General features: G+C 42.3%; 1 protein-coding gene across 3 annotated transcripts in view; it reads right to left on the bottom strand.

Annotated features, from left to right (window-relative positions):
* eefsec (eukaryotic elongation factor, selenocysteine-tRNA-specific) overlaps positions 1-18,864 on the bottom strand; it is a 254,466-nt gene that overhangs the window by 128,851 nt on the left and 106,751 nt on the right. For all 3 annotated transcript variants that reach the window (XM_078414245.1, XM_078414246.1, XM_078414247.1), the window contains 2 exons: positions 16,807-16,903; positions 14,488-14,652 (listed from right to left, as the gene is read on the bottom strand). In XM_078414245.1, the coding sequence (XP_078270371.1) occupies positions 14,488-14,652; positions 16,807-16,903 (262 nt within the window). The remainder of the gene's footprint in view (positions 1-14,487; positions 14,653-16,806; positions 16,904-18,864) is intronic.

Genomic DNA, 18,864 nt, shown 5'->3' with positions numbered 1-18,864 from the left:
GACAATAAACTAAATCAAACTGAACAAAACATAATTAAAACGGGGAGTGAATAAAGTTACTGCTCTTCATTCATTCACTTTTCTGCCCACAGGGCATTTAGTTTAATATTTTATTCGTTATTTTAATAGATATTATTAATATTCATAAAGCAGCACATAATTTTTGTTTAAATTGAATAATGCTTTTGTTACAAAGATAAAGTTTGTTCAAAAGATATTTCTTTTGAAATGATGGGTACAATATTCTGGGAATCAAAACTAGCAGTGTTAATACTTCTCCCAAACTGGAGGCTAAATTCTTGTGTAACCATAGAAAGTATATGTGCACCTTCAAGAGGTAGTTTGCTTTTTTTTTAATCACCTCCAAGGGTGGCACACTGGCGCAGTGGCAGAGTTACTACCTTACAGCACCAGAGACCCGGGTTCGATCCAGACTACGGGTGCTGTCTGCACTGTGTTGTACATTCTCCCTGTGACTGTGGATTTTCGCCAGGTGCTCCAATTTCTTCCCACATTCCAAAGGCGTTCAGGTTTGTAGGTTAATTGGCTTCGGTAAAATTGTAAATTGTCCCTGGTGTGTAAGACTAGTGCTAATGCACGGGAGTGATCGCTCGTCATCGCACAAGCGGTGAGGTGAAGGGCCTGTTTCTGTGCTGCATCGCCACAGTCTAAAGTGTATATCACAAAGTTTGCTGCTATTACTGTACCTGCTGCATGCTTGCAAATGATCACTTAACTTCTTTCAGATAAAGAATATGTGCAAAGACCTTTCAATAGAGCTATCATGGAAGTATAGGACAGTGTTTCTGATCACAAGTTTCAACTGCTAAAAATTCATGGAATAAGTGTGGCAAAATATTTCAATGCGGTCACAACTGCTATTAAAGACACCCACAACTCTACTTTATTCTACATTATGGGGGCGGCATGGTGATGCAGTTGGTAGACCTGCTGTCTCACAACATTGGAGACCCGGGTTCGATCCTGACCTCGGGTGCTGTCGGTGAGTGGGGTTTGCACGTTTCTCCTGTGACCGCATGGGTTTCCTCCGGGCGCTCTGGTTTTCTCCCACATCCCAAAGACATGCGGCTTGGTAAATTAATTGGCCCCTGTAAATTGCCCCTCATTTGTAGCGAGTGGATGAGAAAGTGGGATAGCATAAAACCAGAGGGAATGGTTAATCGATGGTCAGCGTAGATTCAGTGGACTGAAGGGTCTGGTTTCTATGCTGCATCTTTAAACTTATAAAAATTATAAATGTTGCTGAAAAGAGATGGTCAAATCAGAATTCTGCTTACAAAATGGAATCAGTATAATGTTCAAGAGAAACTAGATTTTGTTAAATCTTTGCCCAATTCATAAATGTTACATAAATTAGAAGACGTATGAAAATAAGGAGTTGCCATGGCAGACTGCCATCACTGTACAATAATGTAATGCACGTTTGTTTTTGAACAGGCAATGAAGAAAAATCACAAAGGGAAAAGTCTCCGAAGATCTGAATGAGAGTCAAAGTGAATGTTTTCATTTTGATATTTTTCATTCTAATCGTTTGGAAGTCGTGCAAAAAGCACCGATTTAAAAAACCAACATTTTCCTTCATTTCGAAACTTATCTTTTAAAAAAATCTTTGCAGGGTTATATTTTTTATATTTCTGAACTTCTTCATCCTGTTTACGAGAAGAAAGAAAAATTGCGGCTCTGTGGGGGCCGTTGACCGTTTCCTATACAGTGGTGTATACTGCCCGATCCATCACAGGTACTGACCTCCCCACCATCGATGGGATTTACAGGAGTCACTGCCTCAAAAAAGCAGCCAGCATCATCTGAGATCCACCCTTACCACACTCTCATTTCACTCCTGCCATCGGGAAGATATAGGGGCCTGAAAACTGTAATGTCCAGGTTCAGCAGCAGCTTTTTCCCTGCAGTCATCAGGCTATTAAATACCACACCTCCAAATAAGCTCTGAACTACATGCACTTGCAAGCATTGGTTTTGTCTTTTTGCACTATTATTGTTTAGCTGCATGATCTATGTATATGTATGTATATATGTAATAAACAAAAAAACAATCGATACATATATATATATTGACCGTTTTTTTTGTTTATTATATTGTTTACAGAGTACTATTTACATATCTGTTGTGCTGCTGCAAGTAAGAATTTGATTTTTCTGTTTGGGACATATGACAATAAAACACTCTTGACATTTTGCAGAAGTGATTCTCGGTGTGAAAGGTACTAGGATCCTGTGAACGTGCTACTTAAGTTTCTTTTTAAGGGTGCAGCTGGTAGAGACTGCCTCATATCATCAGGGTGCAATCCTGACCTCGGGAGCTGTCGGTGTAGAGTCTGCACATTCTCCCTGTGACTGCGTGGGTTTCCTCCCATATCCCAAAGGCATGCGAGTTTGTGGTTAATTGGCCCTCTGTAAATTGCTCCCTAGTATGGAGGGAATGGTTGAGAAAGTGGAGCAGGTCTCGACCCAAAATGTCACCTTTCCCTTTCCTCCTGAGATGCTGCCTGACTCGCTGAGTTACTCCAGCTTTTTGTGCATATCTTCGGTGTCAACATGTGATCGACGGTCAGTGTGGACTCGGTGAGCTGAAGGGCCTGTTTCCATGCTGCATCTCTAAATGAATCTAAACTATTTGCACAAAATGCAGTCTTCTCTGTATTGTTTGTTATTTCTACCAAAACAGTAACGGGAATATCACACCACTGTGTTAAGCCATGTATGCAGCATAAATATTCTACATCAATGTCCCACAGAACAATTTTCAAGTCTAGCAATGCTCTGCAAGGTTTCCAAATTGGGAGGCTAAGAGTTCAGTTGAGGTCAGCGCAAAATATTATGTGCTGCTTGCTTACTCCTGTCTGCGTTTATTTTGAAAAGGAATGAACGGTTAATCATTTCAAACTGGCTTTGGGGTTTATGTACAAGTGAGCTTTGCCCATGTTTAGGCAAAAAAATTGGCTGCCAACAGTGGAATCACATAATCTGCTTCCTGTTGTGAAATTGTAATGAATTTATCTAAATGTTTCAGAAGAATTTTATCACAGGATATATCTCGAAATTATAAGGGGAAACTAACTCCAAGACTGTCCCGGTTCTTTAGTAGTAGCAGCAAATTATATCCATAAGTAGACATTTCCGTCGTCCATGAAGTGAGTGATGTGCAGTATGTCACGCACCGACACCAGGGATGGGATCCACAAAAATAAGTTACAGTACAGAAAGCGGGACATTATGTACCGCTGCACGAGACCACATTTGGAGTTTAGAGATACAGTATGGAAATAGGCCCTTCGGTCCACCGAGTCCACGCCGACCACTGATGACCCGTACACTTTACATATTCTGTTGTGCTGCTGCAAGTAAACATTTCATTGTTCTATCTGGGGCATATGACAATAAAACCCTTGATTCTTGACTCTCCAACACACTTGGGACAATTTTCAGAGGCCAATTGACCTACAAACCAACACATCTTTGGAATGTGGGAGGAAAGCTGAACATCTGGAGAAAGCCCACGCGGTCACAGGGAGAACATACAAGCTCCGTACAGACAGCATCTGTAGTCAGGGTCGAACCCGGATCTCTGGTGCTGTGAGGCTGCGTCACTGTGCCATCCACAGTCAAAAAGTAGAGTTTTGTAATGAGATAATTTGTGAGAAAATGATCCTTGCACCATTAATGTAATCATTTGGCATCCAGTAATTTTCTCACATAGGAGCTTGTCAAGGGTAATATCCTTTTAATCAACTGTACCCAAGTCAGGAAGTCCTGAAGCAGCTTTATAGGATTTTGGTGAGACTGCATTTAGTGCAGTTCTGGTCACCCCATAACTGGTAGTCTGCAGATGCTTTGGAATGGGTGCAGAAGAGATTTATGCCTTGATTAGAGGGTATTAGCTACAAGTAGTTGGATAGACTTGGATTGTTTTGTCTGGTAGAGAGTCAAGAGACAAGAGAATCAAGAGTGTTTAATTGTCATGTGTTATGGAACAATAAAATTCTTACTGGCAGCAGCATAACTGGCCTGTAAACATGGTAAGCATAGATAAAATATTTTTTTTTACAATCAATAATGAATAAATTCAATACTAGTGCAAAAGAAGCACGAAGTCCTTCGTGCAAGCATGACAGTCAATAGTTCATAGTTTAGTTATTGTTATGTGGTGGTCAAGTGCATGATAGTTGTTGGAAAGAAGTTCTTCCCACAAGGGACAATTGTCTCCATGAGTACCTCTGGGGACAGTCCCAATAGCATTTCTATGTTCAATTGGGTTTAAACTCTTGCATTTACCAGCTGGTAAGAACCTTAAGGAAAAATATTTATGTTGAAAAGCATAAATATACAAGAGTAATTTATGAACATAAATCACCATAGAGATTACAAGTTATTTATTTCAGATTTGATCACTTCATGTTGTCTAACCTCCACTGTAATAATATATAGTATTACTTATTTATTTGCTCATTCACTTACTGTTCAATAAATGTAGTTAGGTCAGGACCTGAGCTGTCCCAAAGTGCTTCACTAGCATAGAGTCTGAAGAAGGGTCTTCGAGTCAGAGTCGTACACCACAGAAACAGGTCCTTCAATCTTCAATTTGGGCGGCACAGTGGCGCGGCGGTAGAGTTGCTGCCTTATAGCACCAGAGATCTGGGCTCGATCATGGCTACGGATGCTGTCTATACGGAGCTTTTACGTTCCACCTGTGACCGCGTTGATTTCCTCCGGGTGCTCCAATTTCCTACCACATTCCAAAGATGTACTGGTTTGCAGATTGATTGGCTTCAGTAAAAAAATTGTCTAATGTCCCTTGTGCGTAGGATAGTACTATTGATTGCTAGTCAGCGCGGACTCTTGGGCCGAAGGGACTATTTCTGCTCAGTTTCTCTAAAGTCTAAACTCAACTTGCCCATGCCTCATTATGCTCCTATGTCTTCTGGTCTTATTATCTATTTTCTATGTTGTATAGTCAGAGTGATAGAACACAGAAATACAGTACGTCCTTTGGCCCAACTTGTCCATGCCGACTAAGATGCCCCATCTAAGCTCGTCCTATTTGCCTGCGTTTACCCTCTAGACCTTCCCTATCCATGCATCTGTCCAAATGTCTTATAAATGTTGTTACTGTACCTGTCTCAACTATCTCCTCTGGCAGCTCATTTCAGTTTAACTCTGCCAGCTGGGAAAGTTCAGATTTGCAAGGATTAGATTCAACAGCTAAAATAAATGAAAAAGACTTTGTGCACAATGAGTAATAAGGGAAACTTAACTTGAGGTTGTAGGAAGGAAACATGTTAGTCCATACTTGAAAAAATTATGTCAATTTATCAACTATTCCAGATATGAACCTTTGCCAGAAATGGGTTGCTATACATTTTTTTATATAAAATTAAAAATAGCAGAGGCAATGAAAAGATCCTTGTTTTTTTGCCAACTACCATTTCTTACTAAAACTAGAAGTAAAATTTAAGATCAAATTTCAATTATTTTAAACAGCTAACAAGGCAGAATTCTGGTCAGTGCTTCCAGCCTTAATCCCCCCCCCCCCCCCCCCCTCACAGTCTGGAGACAATTGAGCTATTTTTTCCTTGCTGAAAAAATATTAATTTAGGAATAAGCTTCCTGAAATGACGAAAAGAAAAAATAAGGAAAGCGGAATCTTTAAAACTTTTCTTTTTGGGTGACCCCCAAAATATAACTAAATGAGGGGAGTTGACGAGCAGAGAAAATTTTAGACTATTCTTTCCCACAGACTAGAAATGAAACTAAACAAAAAATGTTAAATCTGCAAACAAGTTAAGAATATAATAATTCTACTAATACTGTACTGAAGTCCATTTTGCTGTTTTGAAATGGAGAATCAAGGAATTGAAGATGCTGGTTTAGTTTAGTTTATTGTGGTCACATGTACCGAGGTACAGTGAAAAGCTTTTTGCTGCATGCCATGATTACATTCAAACCGTCCACAGTGCACAGATACAGGATAAACTGTAGAGTGCAAGATAATGTCCATTAAAGATAGTGCACAATAAAGTCCATTAAAGTCCGATTAAAGATAGAGTCGTCCGATTAAAGAATGGTTTACAAGAAAAAATCCAAATTGTTGGAGTAACACAGTGGGTCAGGCAGTATCCATGTTCTCCAGAGATTCTGCTTGCCCCATTGCGTTACTCCAGCACCGTGTGTTTTTGCTGGATTCAATTTCAGAGAGAGATGATCTCTTTCGTCAATGAGCCCAAATGGAGCCAGGAATAGTCCCAAAAGAGTCCAAGGGACAATTTAAGAGAAACTCCTTTATGTGAGAGTGGTCAGAAGGTCAGAGCCGACAAAATAAATGGATAGAAACTCATGGGAAAATAGTTTTCATACAGAGAGAAACATGATGGAATAGATTGCTCTATGAACCTACTGAGACGCTGCCTCAAGATAGTAACATCTATCATCAAAGATTCCCCACCGTCCAGGCCGTACCCTCTTCTCACTGTTACCATCAGGCAGGAGCTTCTGAAGCCTGAAATCTCACACCACCAGGTTCAGTAACAGCTACTTTCTTACAGTTGAAAACAGAGTGCTGGAATAGCTCCGTATCAGAAGGGTCTTGACCCGAAATGTGACCCATTCCTTCTCTCCAGAGATGCTGCCTGTCCCATTGAGTTACTCCAGCTTTTTGTGACTATCTTTAGTTGGGAGGTCATGTTCATTATTTCCAACATTGGTGAGGCCACGTTTAGAGTATTGTGTTCAGGGTCTCGACCCGAAACGTCACCCATTCCTTCTCTCCAGAGATGCTGCCTGACCCGCTAAGTTACTCCAGCATTTTGTGTTCTACTTTGGTCACTATGTTATAGGAAAGATGTTGTCAAGCTGGAAAAAGTGCAGAGATTTACAAGGATGTCGCCAGTGCCTGAGGGCCTGAGCAATAGGGAGAGGTTGAGCAGGCTAGGACTATTCGTTGGAGTGCAGGAGAATGAGGGGTGATCTCATAGAGGTGTACAAAATCATGAAAAGAATGGATTGGGTAAATGCACAGTCTTTTGCCCAGAATAGGGAATCGAGAACCTGAGGACATAGGTTTCAGGTGAGGGGGGGGAAAGATTTAATAGGAACCTGAGGGGTAACTTTTTTTTTACACAGAGGGTGGTTGGTGGGTGTATGGAATGAGCTGTAAGAGGAGGAGGCAGTTACTATTGCAACGTTTAAGAAACATTTGGACAGTTACATGGATAGGATAGATTTACAGGGAGGGATATATGGGCAAAATGCAGGAAGGTGCAGATGGGGCACGTTGATCGGTGTGGGCAGCTTGGGCCGAAGGGCCTGTTTCCACACTGTATGACTCAGGGAGTCACAGTGGCACAGCGGTAGAGTTGCTGCCTTACAGTGCCAGAGAACGAGTACAATCCTGATCACGCTTGCGGTCTGTATGGAGTTTGAGGTACATTGTCCCTGTGACTGTATGGGTTTTCTCCGGGTGCTCCGGTTTCCTCCCACACTCCAAAGATGTACAGGATTGCAGGTTAATTGGCTTTGGTAAAATTGTAAATTGTCCTTAGTGTGTAGGATAGTGCTAGTGTACAGGATGATTGCTGGTCAGAGCGGACTCGGTGGGCCGATGGGCCTGTTTCCACGCTGTATCTCTGAAGTCTAAAGACTATGACTCCAAGACAGGGCACAATGGCAGAACTAAGAGAAGATTTTAAGGCAGAACTCGGTGCTCCTTTAAAGCTTGCCCTGCAAGGAGCTTCATGTGGTAACCCGATCTTGGTTGCTAGCTCCGATCCCTCTGGGATTACGTGCACTCTATTGACCAGGTCGTCCGACTGCCTTTAGGAGCGAAGTGAAAGCCACAACCTTCCTTCCCCGCTTATGGTTTGCATTAGAGCAGTTCTGCCTGGCTCCTTTCCCTTTGGCTCTTTTGGCTTCTGAATAATACACACCATTAAACTTATGACCTTCCTCCCAAAACGAGTTATTAGTTAATGCTGTTCGGGCAGATAGGAACAAATTGGTTGCTTTAATTGCAACGCAAGAAAGGGACACAGATGTCACTTACACAAACTCCTGAGTACTCTTCAGATTATCACTTAACAAGAAAAATTAATAATTTTAAAGGAACAATTTTTAAAGAAGGTTTGGGAGAAATACTTTGCCCGGATCACTCTCGTCAGTAAAAAAAAGCTTCTAAGCTTTGAAATTTACATTTAATTGTATGCATCTGACTATTTCTACCATGTATGTCCAATTAAATGCAACCATATATTACATTATTTTATAATATAATTAAATAAAGCATAATAGAGTCATACAGCGCAGAACAGGCCCTTCGGCCCAACTTGTCCATTCTGACCAAAATGCCACCTGCCCGCATTTGGCCAATAACTCTCTCAACCTTTGCTATTCATGTACTTGTCTAAATGTCTTTTAATAGGTGTTGTTATAGTACCTGCCTTAACTACCTTCTCTGCCAGCTCATTCCATATACTCATGTAAAAATTGTTGCTCCTCAGGTTCCTATTAAATCTTTCCCCCCCCTCACCTTAAACATATGCCTTCTGAATTTTGATTCCCTTAACAAGAGTAATAAACACCAAGACCACACAAAACAAAATACATCATGTTGAGCACCATTGTGAGAGATAGCCCGCAACATTGGCATTAAGGCCCTTCAAACAATGCTGATGGACTTATTGTGTATTTTCAGCATATTTTCCTTCAGTTTTTACAAAGGTACATGGATAGTGTAAGTTGGTACATGGATAGGGTAGGTTGGTACATGGATAGGATAGGTTTAGGGGGTTATAGGCCAAACCCAGGCAGGTGGGACTAGAGTTGCCGGTGTGGGCAAGTTGGGTCAAAGGGCATGTTTCCACGCTGTATGACTCTATGACTTTCTGTGACTTTATTTCAGATTTTCTTATGTGCAGCATTATCATATACACCTAGGAGCTCTAAATCTTCCATCTCAAAATGTATTATTTTGCAACAAATAGTCTGTTTAAGAACAGGAAGAGATAAACGAATTTGCATTCAAGTTACTTTAATTTCAGTTGTTTGGTAAATTAAAGAAATTTATTCTGAGGTATAATATATTTTTTTCTTGGAAAGATACAGAGATTATTCAAGAGCCAGTGCAGATTTGTTCGGGGAAAGTAAAAAGCAATATTTTAGAGCAACAGCGGGTCAGGCAGCATCTGTGGAGGGAATGGACAAATGACGTTTTGGGTTGGGTCCCTTCTTCAGACTGATTGGAGTAAGGGGGTGAAAGCTGGAAAAGAGTGGTGGGGGCGGGACAAAGCCTGGCAAGTCATAGGTAGATACAGGTGAGTGAGGGTGATTGGCAAATGGGTGGAGTAAGTGACCATGGCTGGAGATGAAAAGGGTGTTGGATAAGTAAAGAAGAGGATGTGAAATATAAAGCTGGAGAGAGATGCTGAGTTCCCCCAGCACATTGCTTTTTGCTCAAGATTCCAGCAGTTTCTTGTGTCTCCTCTTTGTTAAGAGAAAGTCTTATCTGACTAATTAGACTATTTTTTTAACGACGCCAACAATGTTTTTGATAAATTCTTCACAGATTTCAGCATTTGAGATTTTTCAGATATTTAATGAATGGGAAAAAATTGAGAGCAGAGGAAAAATAGGCCACAGATCCTTAAAAGACAGTTTGATAAGGTGGTTAAAAAGACATAGTGGATACCTTATTTTATTAGACCAGTATAAGACCAGGACAAACTACACAGCTTGAGTAACGTGTAATGTTCCAGTCACCACATTAATGGAAAGATGTGGAGACACGAGGAACTGAAGATGCTGGAATCTTGAGCAAAACACAAAGTGCTGGAAGAACTCAGCGGGTCAGGCAAAAATTGTGAGGAAATGGGCAGTTGATAATTCAGAGCAGGACCAATGAGTCTGAAGAAGGGTCCCAACCCAAAAATGTGGCTTCCATTTTAGTTTAGTTTATTTTATTTTAATGTCACGTGTACCGAGCTACAGTGAAAGGCTTTTGATGCGTGCTAACCAGTCAGCAGAAAATCCATACATGTTTACAATCGAGCCATCCACAGTATACAGACACATGATATATGGAATAACATACAGTACAAGCTAAAGTCCAGTAAAGTCCGATTAAAGATAATCCGAGGGTCTGAAGAAGGGTCCCGACCCGAAACGTCACCTGTCCTTTTCCTCCAGAGTTGCTGCCTGACCCGCTGAGTTACTCCAGCACTTTGTGAGTGGGAGAGGCGGTTAGGTCACGGAGAGGCGGTCAGGCTGCCGAGACCAAAGAGGGACCCAGTGTGAGGGGGCCTCCGAGAACAGAGATCCGGCGTGGGTGGCGCCAAGAACAAAGAGGGACCATCAGGACTTTATACTTTGTTGGTGCCCTATACATGACAACTTTTTACGCACTTTGTGTATTGTATGCAAATACAAAGAATTTCACTGTACCTAGTACATGTGGCAATATGGTATAATTGAATAAAGTATCATCGAATCAATCTTTGGTGTAAACCAGCATCTGCAGTTCTATGTATCTACACCATGGAGTGCAGCATGTTTCCTGCGCTCTGAGTTAGAAATATCTCACCACATGCTAGAAAAGTCAGTTTTTTAAAAATAATGTAATGGCACCATTCTGACCAACTGTTGATCTTTGGAATTGGCTGACAAAAGGGTCCATATTGATTGTCTTTGGACACACCGAGGTAAGCAGACACGAGAACTTTATGTTCCCTACATTTCACACATGACTGCAGCTGCCTTCCCCGCTTCAGGATATGACTGTGGAGAAAATTCTTGTCCAAATTGCAATTACTGCAATTGAAAATGATTGGATATTTCCTTGAGAAAGAATGAGATCTCCCTGGAATTTCCTCCACCCACATCATTGCAATCTTTATCAAAGACGTCGACAACCAATTCTTTCCTTCCTTCCTTCACCGGAGTTGGTGTGTCCTTTACAACTTATTTGTACATGCATTGTTTTTAAACATTATCTTGACTACATTTGACTATGATAATGATTAGAGATAGAGCATGAAAACAGGCCGTTCGGACCACTGAGTCTACAATGACCATCGATCTCCAGTTCACACTGGTTCTGTATACAAAGTGCTGAAGTAACTCAACAGTTGTGGCAGCATCTCTGGAGAAAAACGATAGGTGACATTTCAGGTCGGGAACCCTCTTCAGACTGAAAGTAGGAGGCGAGATGGATGAGAAGAGCTGGAGGATATTTTCTTGCCTCCAGCTCTTCACCTATGCTTTCTCCTACCCCCAACCTTCAGTCTGAAAAGGGTCCTGACCCAAAAAGTCACCCATCCCTTTTCTCCAGAGATGCTGCCTGACCTGCTGAATTACTCCAGCACTTTGTGTATCTTTGGTATAAACCAGCATTTCCAGTTCTTTGTTTCTACACACTAGTTCTATGTTATCCCACTTTCTCATCCACTCCCTATACACTTTACAGGCAATTTACAGAGACCAATTAACCTACAAATCCGTACGTGTTTGAGATGTGGGAGGAAACCGAAGGAAACCCACAGGGTCACAGGGAGAAACACGCAAACTCCACACACAGACAGCACCCAAGGTCAGGATCGAACCTGGGTCTCTGGCGCTGGGAGACAGCGGCTCTACCAGTTGTGCCACTGCGCCGCCCTTTAAGTAAGATATCTTTGTGGCTCCCACCTTCGCCTCCTATATTTCCTGAAGGTGCAACGCTATTATTGGGAGAGGGTGCAATGTACTTGCAGTGCTTTGTGCCTTGACAAGATGCTGTTCCTCCATGAACAAACAAAGACAACAAAGGTTGGAAAACTTCTCAATCAAGCCACTGCCAGATCTGTCAGCAACTTCCTGTCTTTGCCAAAACCCAGATTTGACTTGTTTAACGTGCAAGGGAAAGTCACTAAAGGTCTCCTGTGCTCCAAGGAATAGAGTCCTAGCCTGCCCAATCTCTCCCAAAAGCTCAGGCCCTCGAATCTTGGCAACATTGTTGCAAATCTTCTCTGCGCCCTTTCCATCTTAATGACATCCTTCCCAGACCAAGGTGACTAAAACTGCAATCAATTCTCCAATGAACGTTCCTTCCATAAGCTAGGGTACTGTTCAATTCACCTCTACCTAATTGCGGACATTGGACTTGGACTAAGGAACTGATGCGCTACAATGCTGAGAACTATATATATTCTGCTCTCTATGCCTTTCCTTTTGCTACATCTATTGTACTTGAGTTTGAACTGATTGTATCTCTGTGTGGTTTACCTGATCTGTTAGATTGCATGCAAATCAAAGATTTTCACTCTACCTCAGTACATGTGACAAAAATAATACAAAAAAATTGGGCAGTACAGTGGTGGAGCTGGCAACCAGAAACCCGGGTTCGATCCTGACCTCGGGATCTCTGTGTCAAACTCTGTGTGGAGTTTGCACATTTTCCCTGTGACCGCATGGGCTTTCTGCGGGTGTTCTAGTTTCTGGTGCTCTGGTTTCCTCCCACATCTCAAATACATGTGGGTTTTTAGATTAATTGGCCTCTGTAAATTGTTCCTAGCATGTAGTGAGTGCATGAGAAAGTGGGATAACATTGAACTCCTGTGTACGGGTGGTCGATGGTCGGCATGGACTCATTGGGCCGAAGGGCCAGTTTCCTTGCTGTATCTCTCAACTAAACAAAACCTAAACTTAAAAGAGTGGCCAAATTCAAAATAAAATCGGGGATTCACCACAAAGGGTTAAAACATTGAACGGTCAAAAGCATGAGGAGATTTCATCGCGGTGGACTGGAAAAATCCGAATCAATTTACAGTTAATTTACGAAATCAAGTGCACAATATAACACAAACCACAGTTGGCCAAATACAATCCCGCCAATCCACACTGTGATTGCTTTAATGGTTTTTTTGCTACGATCGCAGAATCTAATGGTTTTTCTTTGTTAGCACAAGTAATCATTGCCAGATGGTGATCACAGTCAGCTCGATGCACAAGATACATCTCGATGGTCCAGGTTCACTGACTGTCCCTCCGCACTCCCAACACCCTGGGTCTCCAATTAATGAAGTCACCAGAACCAAACACACACACTTCTACTCCGACATTCTTTATCGCCTACATCTGCCAAACAAAACGGCCTGTGCTGCCTTGAATTCCAGTCGGCAGTATTCCCCGTGGATTCTGGGAGCAAGTGGGGCTGGGGAAGCTGCTATTAACTCCAAGGACCTAAAGTAAAATGGGTCTCAGGTACTGTGGGGTCAAACAAATTTGTTTTGATATGACAAGTTTCTTCAAAGACCCACACCACCCTGGCCACGCTCTCATCTCACTGCTGCCATCAGGAAGAAGGTCCGAAAACCGTGACCTCCAGGTTCAAGAACAGCTTCTTCCCAACAACCATCAGGTTCTTGAACACTGCACAACACTGACCGTAACTATGAACTATCTATGGTTGCACTAAGGAGTTTTTTTTCCATTAGTATCTTGGCTATTAATATAATAAATATTTGTTTATTTTACACTGTATTATCTATGTGTATTGTGTTTAGAGGTCTGTTAAGCTGCTACAAATATGAATTTCATTGTCAGTACATTTGACAATTAAACCCACTTGACTTGACTCGTGACTCTTGACTTGGGAGTAACAGAACATATCAACAAAATAGTGGCTTCAATTTGGTTAAATATACCAAAACCTTCATGGGGAAAGTGACCAACAGTGAGACACTGAGCCATGTGATAACATTACAGACGCACAGTGGACAAAGTCGCTGCCTCACAGCACCAAAGATTCAGGTTTGATCCTATCCTCGAGCGCTGTCTGTGTGGAGTTTGCATGTTCACCCTGTGACTCCGTGAGTTTCCTACGAGTGTTCCGGTTGCCTCCCACATCCTAACCAACGTGGATAGGTGACGTTTCCGGTCGGGACCCTTCTTCAGACCCTAACCTATCCATATTCTCCAGAGATGATGCCTGACCTATTGAGTTACTCCGGCACTTTGTGTCTTATGTTAGTTAAACTAACATCTGCAGTCGTTCGTTTCCCCACAGTACTCCAAATGCCTGGCGCTGTAAAAAGTGCAACTGTTTGTTGAAAAAACTGAATTGTAGTAACAAAGAAATCTGCTGACTCAATCCCACAGTGGCTGTAATCAGAGGATCAGAAAGGTGCACATTTGTGCTTTGGTAGAGACGGTAATTCCCATTTTGATGGAAAATTCAATGGGCCTGTGAAATACACAAGAGCCCAGTAAAATATTAAAAAATCCAAACCACAAAATAATAATCAGATGTATTTAGCTTCAGTTAATGCTGCATAAATATTTAGAGATAAATATAAAATGAAATAAGCTTCAAATGACCAAAAATGCTCCAAGCTCTGGCAGATTAAGACTGGCCCGTCATTTAAGCAGACTCTGAATGCTGCTCTTCATTTAAGGAAAGAGAATGCTCTTTGAAGAGTTTACCTTGAGGGAGGGGATCTCCACGCTGTCATTGACACTGACAGATCCAGAGAGGATGGTTCCTGTCATCACGGTGCCCTGACCTTTGATCGAGAAGCAGTGGTCAGCCGCCATGAGGAAGGCACCAGAGGGGTCACGTTTTGGCATGTACGTCTGCGATATCAGGAGCTGTGGCGGATGGGCGGGTGGGGGGGGAATAACAGGGGTCACAGAGATACAAAGAATGCAAAGAGACAGGTTAGACTAAAAAAAAACTACAAGCATCATATTTCAATCCTTCCAACAACTTGAGTGCGGTCCCGAGGCCACACACACCTCATATTTCGCTTGGGAAGCTTACAATGCAGCGGTATGAATATTGATTCCTCTAATTGCAAGTAACACTTGCATTCCCTCTCTCTGTCCCTCCCTCACCCTGCTAGATTTACTGTTCGTATCCCCTCATTATCATCTCCAACACAGCCAACAATGGACCTTTGTGGGCTCTTTGACCAACGGTGCTGCCTCTGATTTGTTCTGTACCTTTCATACCTCTAGTGTCGCTCTCCCCTGACTGTCAGTTTAAAGAAGAGTCTCAACCCAAAACGTCATTTATTCCTTTTCTCCAGAGATGCTGCCTGACCCGCTGAGTTACTCCAGCACTTTGTGTCAACTATCAACCTCATTGACTATCTACCCTCAGACTATCTTTAATCAGACTTTACTGGACTTTACTTTCCAATAAACATAATTCTTTTTTATCATATATCTGTACACTGTGGACGGTTCGATTGTAATTACGTCTAGTCTTTCCGCTGATTGGTTAGCAAGCAACAAAAAGCTTTTTACTGTACCTCTGTATATGTGGCAATAAACTGAAATACATGTAAACTAAACTAGGTTCCCCTTGTTGAGGTGTAACTAGTCATTCCACTAACAGTTTACAACTGTTGTTTCTGTGTACAGGAAGTTCACTTGAATTCCAGTAAAGTGTAATGGTGAACATGCCAAATTCTTAAACAGTGAAAACCCACTGGATTACAATTACAATTTCATTCCACCCAAACTTAAGCTTGCAATTTGAGTCAAGACAGATTGTTCATCTTTTCTAACCCTAAATCACTATTCATTTCTGATTTCTATATCAACTCCAGCAACATTGCTTATCTTTGGGCCAGCAATAGATATGATAATTGCATGAGCCGTGTTTTTTTGATGGGGAGTTGGGGAGGGACCACACATGTACATGTGCTGGTGTTTCTGAACTTTTCTCTGGAATGAAACAGACTAAACCGGGCGGTACTGCCTACTGAGGGGGAGCGGTGGGGTTGTGGGAAAACCTGGGGGGGGGGCGCCAAAAGGCAAGGGTGGGGCAGAGAGGCAGCGGATGTGGTCAGGGCATTGGGCAGGTGAGGAGCCAGTAAACACTTGACATGTTTATGGAGCCCTTTGGCCCACTGAGTCCTCGCCCACCGACAGTTGTTCTGCCATGCGCTCCGCTGATCTTCCCTCAAAATGTGCACACCGTTTTGATAAATAGTAGTTCCTGGAACTTTTCAAAGTTATTACATGCATATTATTTAATTATTTGTGTATAATTATTGAGGTACGGATATAAACAGCGTTGTTAGCGTACTCACTTGTAATTGTCACAAAATCAGCGGTTTATTTCATGAGAAATGTTATCAAATAGCGCTATTCAGAATAATGCTTTTCATAGGGCAGGGGCACTGGGGATGTGTTTATGGAGCCAAGGAGGTGATGGCCCAAAAACTTTTGGGAACCACTGGTCTAAACTAAACACAAAAGTGCTGGAGTAACTCAGTAGGTCAGGCAGCATCTGTGGAGAGAATAGGGCAGAAGACGTTTTCGGGTCAGGGCTCCTGTTGCTTTTCACCCCTATCTCTTTTCCAGCTTTGTTCCCCCCCCCCCCGCCCCCCCAACCCCCAACTCCAATCAGTCTGAGGAATGGTCCCGACCTGAACATGTTGTATGTCCACTTTCTCCCCAGATGCTGCCTGACTCGCTGAATTACTTCAGCACATTGTGTCTTACTCAAGATTCCAGCATCTGGCGTACTTTGCGTCAGGAAAGAATACGCTAACTTTTCATAAGTTATAGGCGCAGAATTAGGCCATTCGGCCCATTAAGTCCCTGCCATTCAATCAAGGCTGATCTATCTTTCCTCTCATGCCCCATTGTCCTGTCTTCTCCCAATAACCTCTGACACCCATACTAATCAAGAATCTTTTGATCTATTCTCTCTCAATGTTAATTCTCTGATGGACTGGTGGTTCTCTCATCCTGCAGACTCACTGAGGCATTGAGTGGAGTGAAGCTTACCTCAATGAGCTCCGAAATGCCCTGAGGAGTCTCTGTTTTTGGAGCATCTGGTCCTCCAGGCTTGGCAGCGACAGGAACAATGGGACACCCATTAAACCTACAAAACAGATTGCAAATACCAACTTTTTTACAGGAGGAAGGAAACCATAGAACAGTACAGGATCAGGACCTTCAGCCCACATTGTCTATGCGGAACATGATGTTTAGTTCAGTTTAGTTAGGAAATACAACTTGGAAACCGGCCCTTCAGCCCACTGACAAACGAACAACCTTACACTAGTTCTGTTATCCCAGTTTTGCATCCTATACACAGGGGGCAATTCACAGTCCAATTAACCAGATAGCATCCATAATCAGGATTGAACCCGGATCTCTGGCACTGTAAGGCAGCAACTCTGCAGCTATGACTATGCTGCCCCAAATGCCAAGTTAATCTCCTCTGCCTGCATGCAATCCATACCCACCCATTCACTGCATGTTCATATGCCTATCTAAAAGCTCCTTAAACATCACTGTCATAGGAAACCCATTAAACCTACAAAATAAATCGCAATTTTTTATTTTTGTTTTAGATTTTAGTGATACAGTGCGGAAACAGGCCTTATAGAGGGTCAATTAACCTACAAACCTGTATGTCTTTGGGATGTGGGAGGAAACCGGAGCACCCGGAGGAAACCCATGAGGTCACAGGGAGAATGTGCAAATCACAGACACCACCCGTCAGGATTGAACCCAGGGTCTCTGACGCTGTGAGGCAGCAGCTCGACCAACTATGCCATTCAGCTTGTATTTTAATGCAGCAATTGTTTCAACCCAGCTACCAATTATCTTCTTCTTTCACAGATGATCCTGATTCTTAAAGAGAGTGGGTGAGCACTTCTCCTTCAATGGGTGTCATTAGTTACCAAATGGTCAGATGTACACACAGAAAATTCAGCCAAAGGTAATCATCTTTTAAATCATCAACATAGCGTTCATCGGAAAATTGTTACAAATTAGGGTGTATCTAATCTATTTAGTGAACAGTGTGTTTTTTTGTAGACAAAAATATCAATTGATAAAGGTGTCAATGTGGCAGGAATACAAAGTAAAGAAGTTTAACTTTTTAGAGGTGCCATCACGCAGTTCCGATATATACTGTCACATGGAGTAGTATGTTCAGGTTTGATCACCCTGCTGTAGGAAGAATGTCCGTAAGCTGGAAAGGGTGCTAGAAAGATTTGCGAGGATGTTGTCAGCACACGAGTGCCTAAGGTATAGGGAGAGGTTGGGCAGGTTAGGAGTTTATTCCATGAAGCGCAGGAGACTGAGGGTTGATCTTATAGAGGGGTGAAAAATCATGAGGGGACTCGTCTTTTTCCCAGGGAAACAAATCAAGAACTAGAGGGCATAGGTTTAAGGTGAGAGAGGAAAAATTTAATAGGAATCCGAGGGGCAACTTTTTCACATCAATGGTGGTGGGTTAATGGAATGAGTTGCCAGAGGAGGTGGTTGAAGCAGATACAATAAGAACATTTGGACAGGTACATGAATAGAAAAATATCACTTGACCTAGGGTGCTGTCTGTGTGGAGTTTGCATGTCTTTCCCGTGGGTTTCCTCCGGGCGTTCCGGTGTCCTCCTACATCCCAATTTGTAGGTTAATTGGCGCACTTTAGGGAATGGATGTGAAACTGGGATAACGGAACTCTTATGAATGGGAGATCGATGGTCAGAGTGGACTCAGTGGCCTTAGGGGTTGATTCCGAGCTGTAGCTTTGAATGAGAAAAGGGTTTAGAGGAATATGGGCCAAATGTGGGCGAATGGGACTCAATTAGATGGGACATCTTGGTCTGCATAGATAAGTTGGGCCGAAGGGTCTGCTTCCGTGCTGTATGACTCTCTGACTAGGCAATGTCAGCACACCACGTTTGAGCTAAATCCTGTCTTAAATCAATACCTCAGTGCTGTCAGTAGTTAAAACTGATTGACGCTTTAAATATAAAAGAGTCATTCACTTCGCATTTTATTTCCATGAACCACTCCACGGAGATGTTCAGTATCAAACAAACTAATTGA

This window comes from Rhinoraja longicauda, chromosome 17 (genome assembly GCF_053455715.1).
Source record: "Rhinoraja longicauda isolate Sanriku21f chromosome 17, sRhiLon1.1, whole genome shotgun sequence".
NCBI lineage: Eukaryota > Metazoa > Chordata > Chondrichthyes > Rajiformes > Arhynchobatidae > Rhinoraja > Rhinoraja longicauda.
This window is presented reverse-complemented; position numbering and strand designations above follow the sequence as displayed.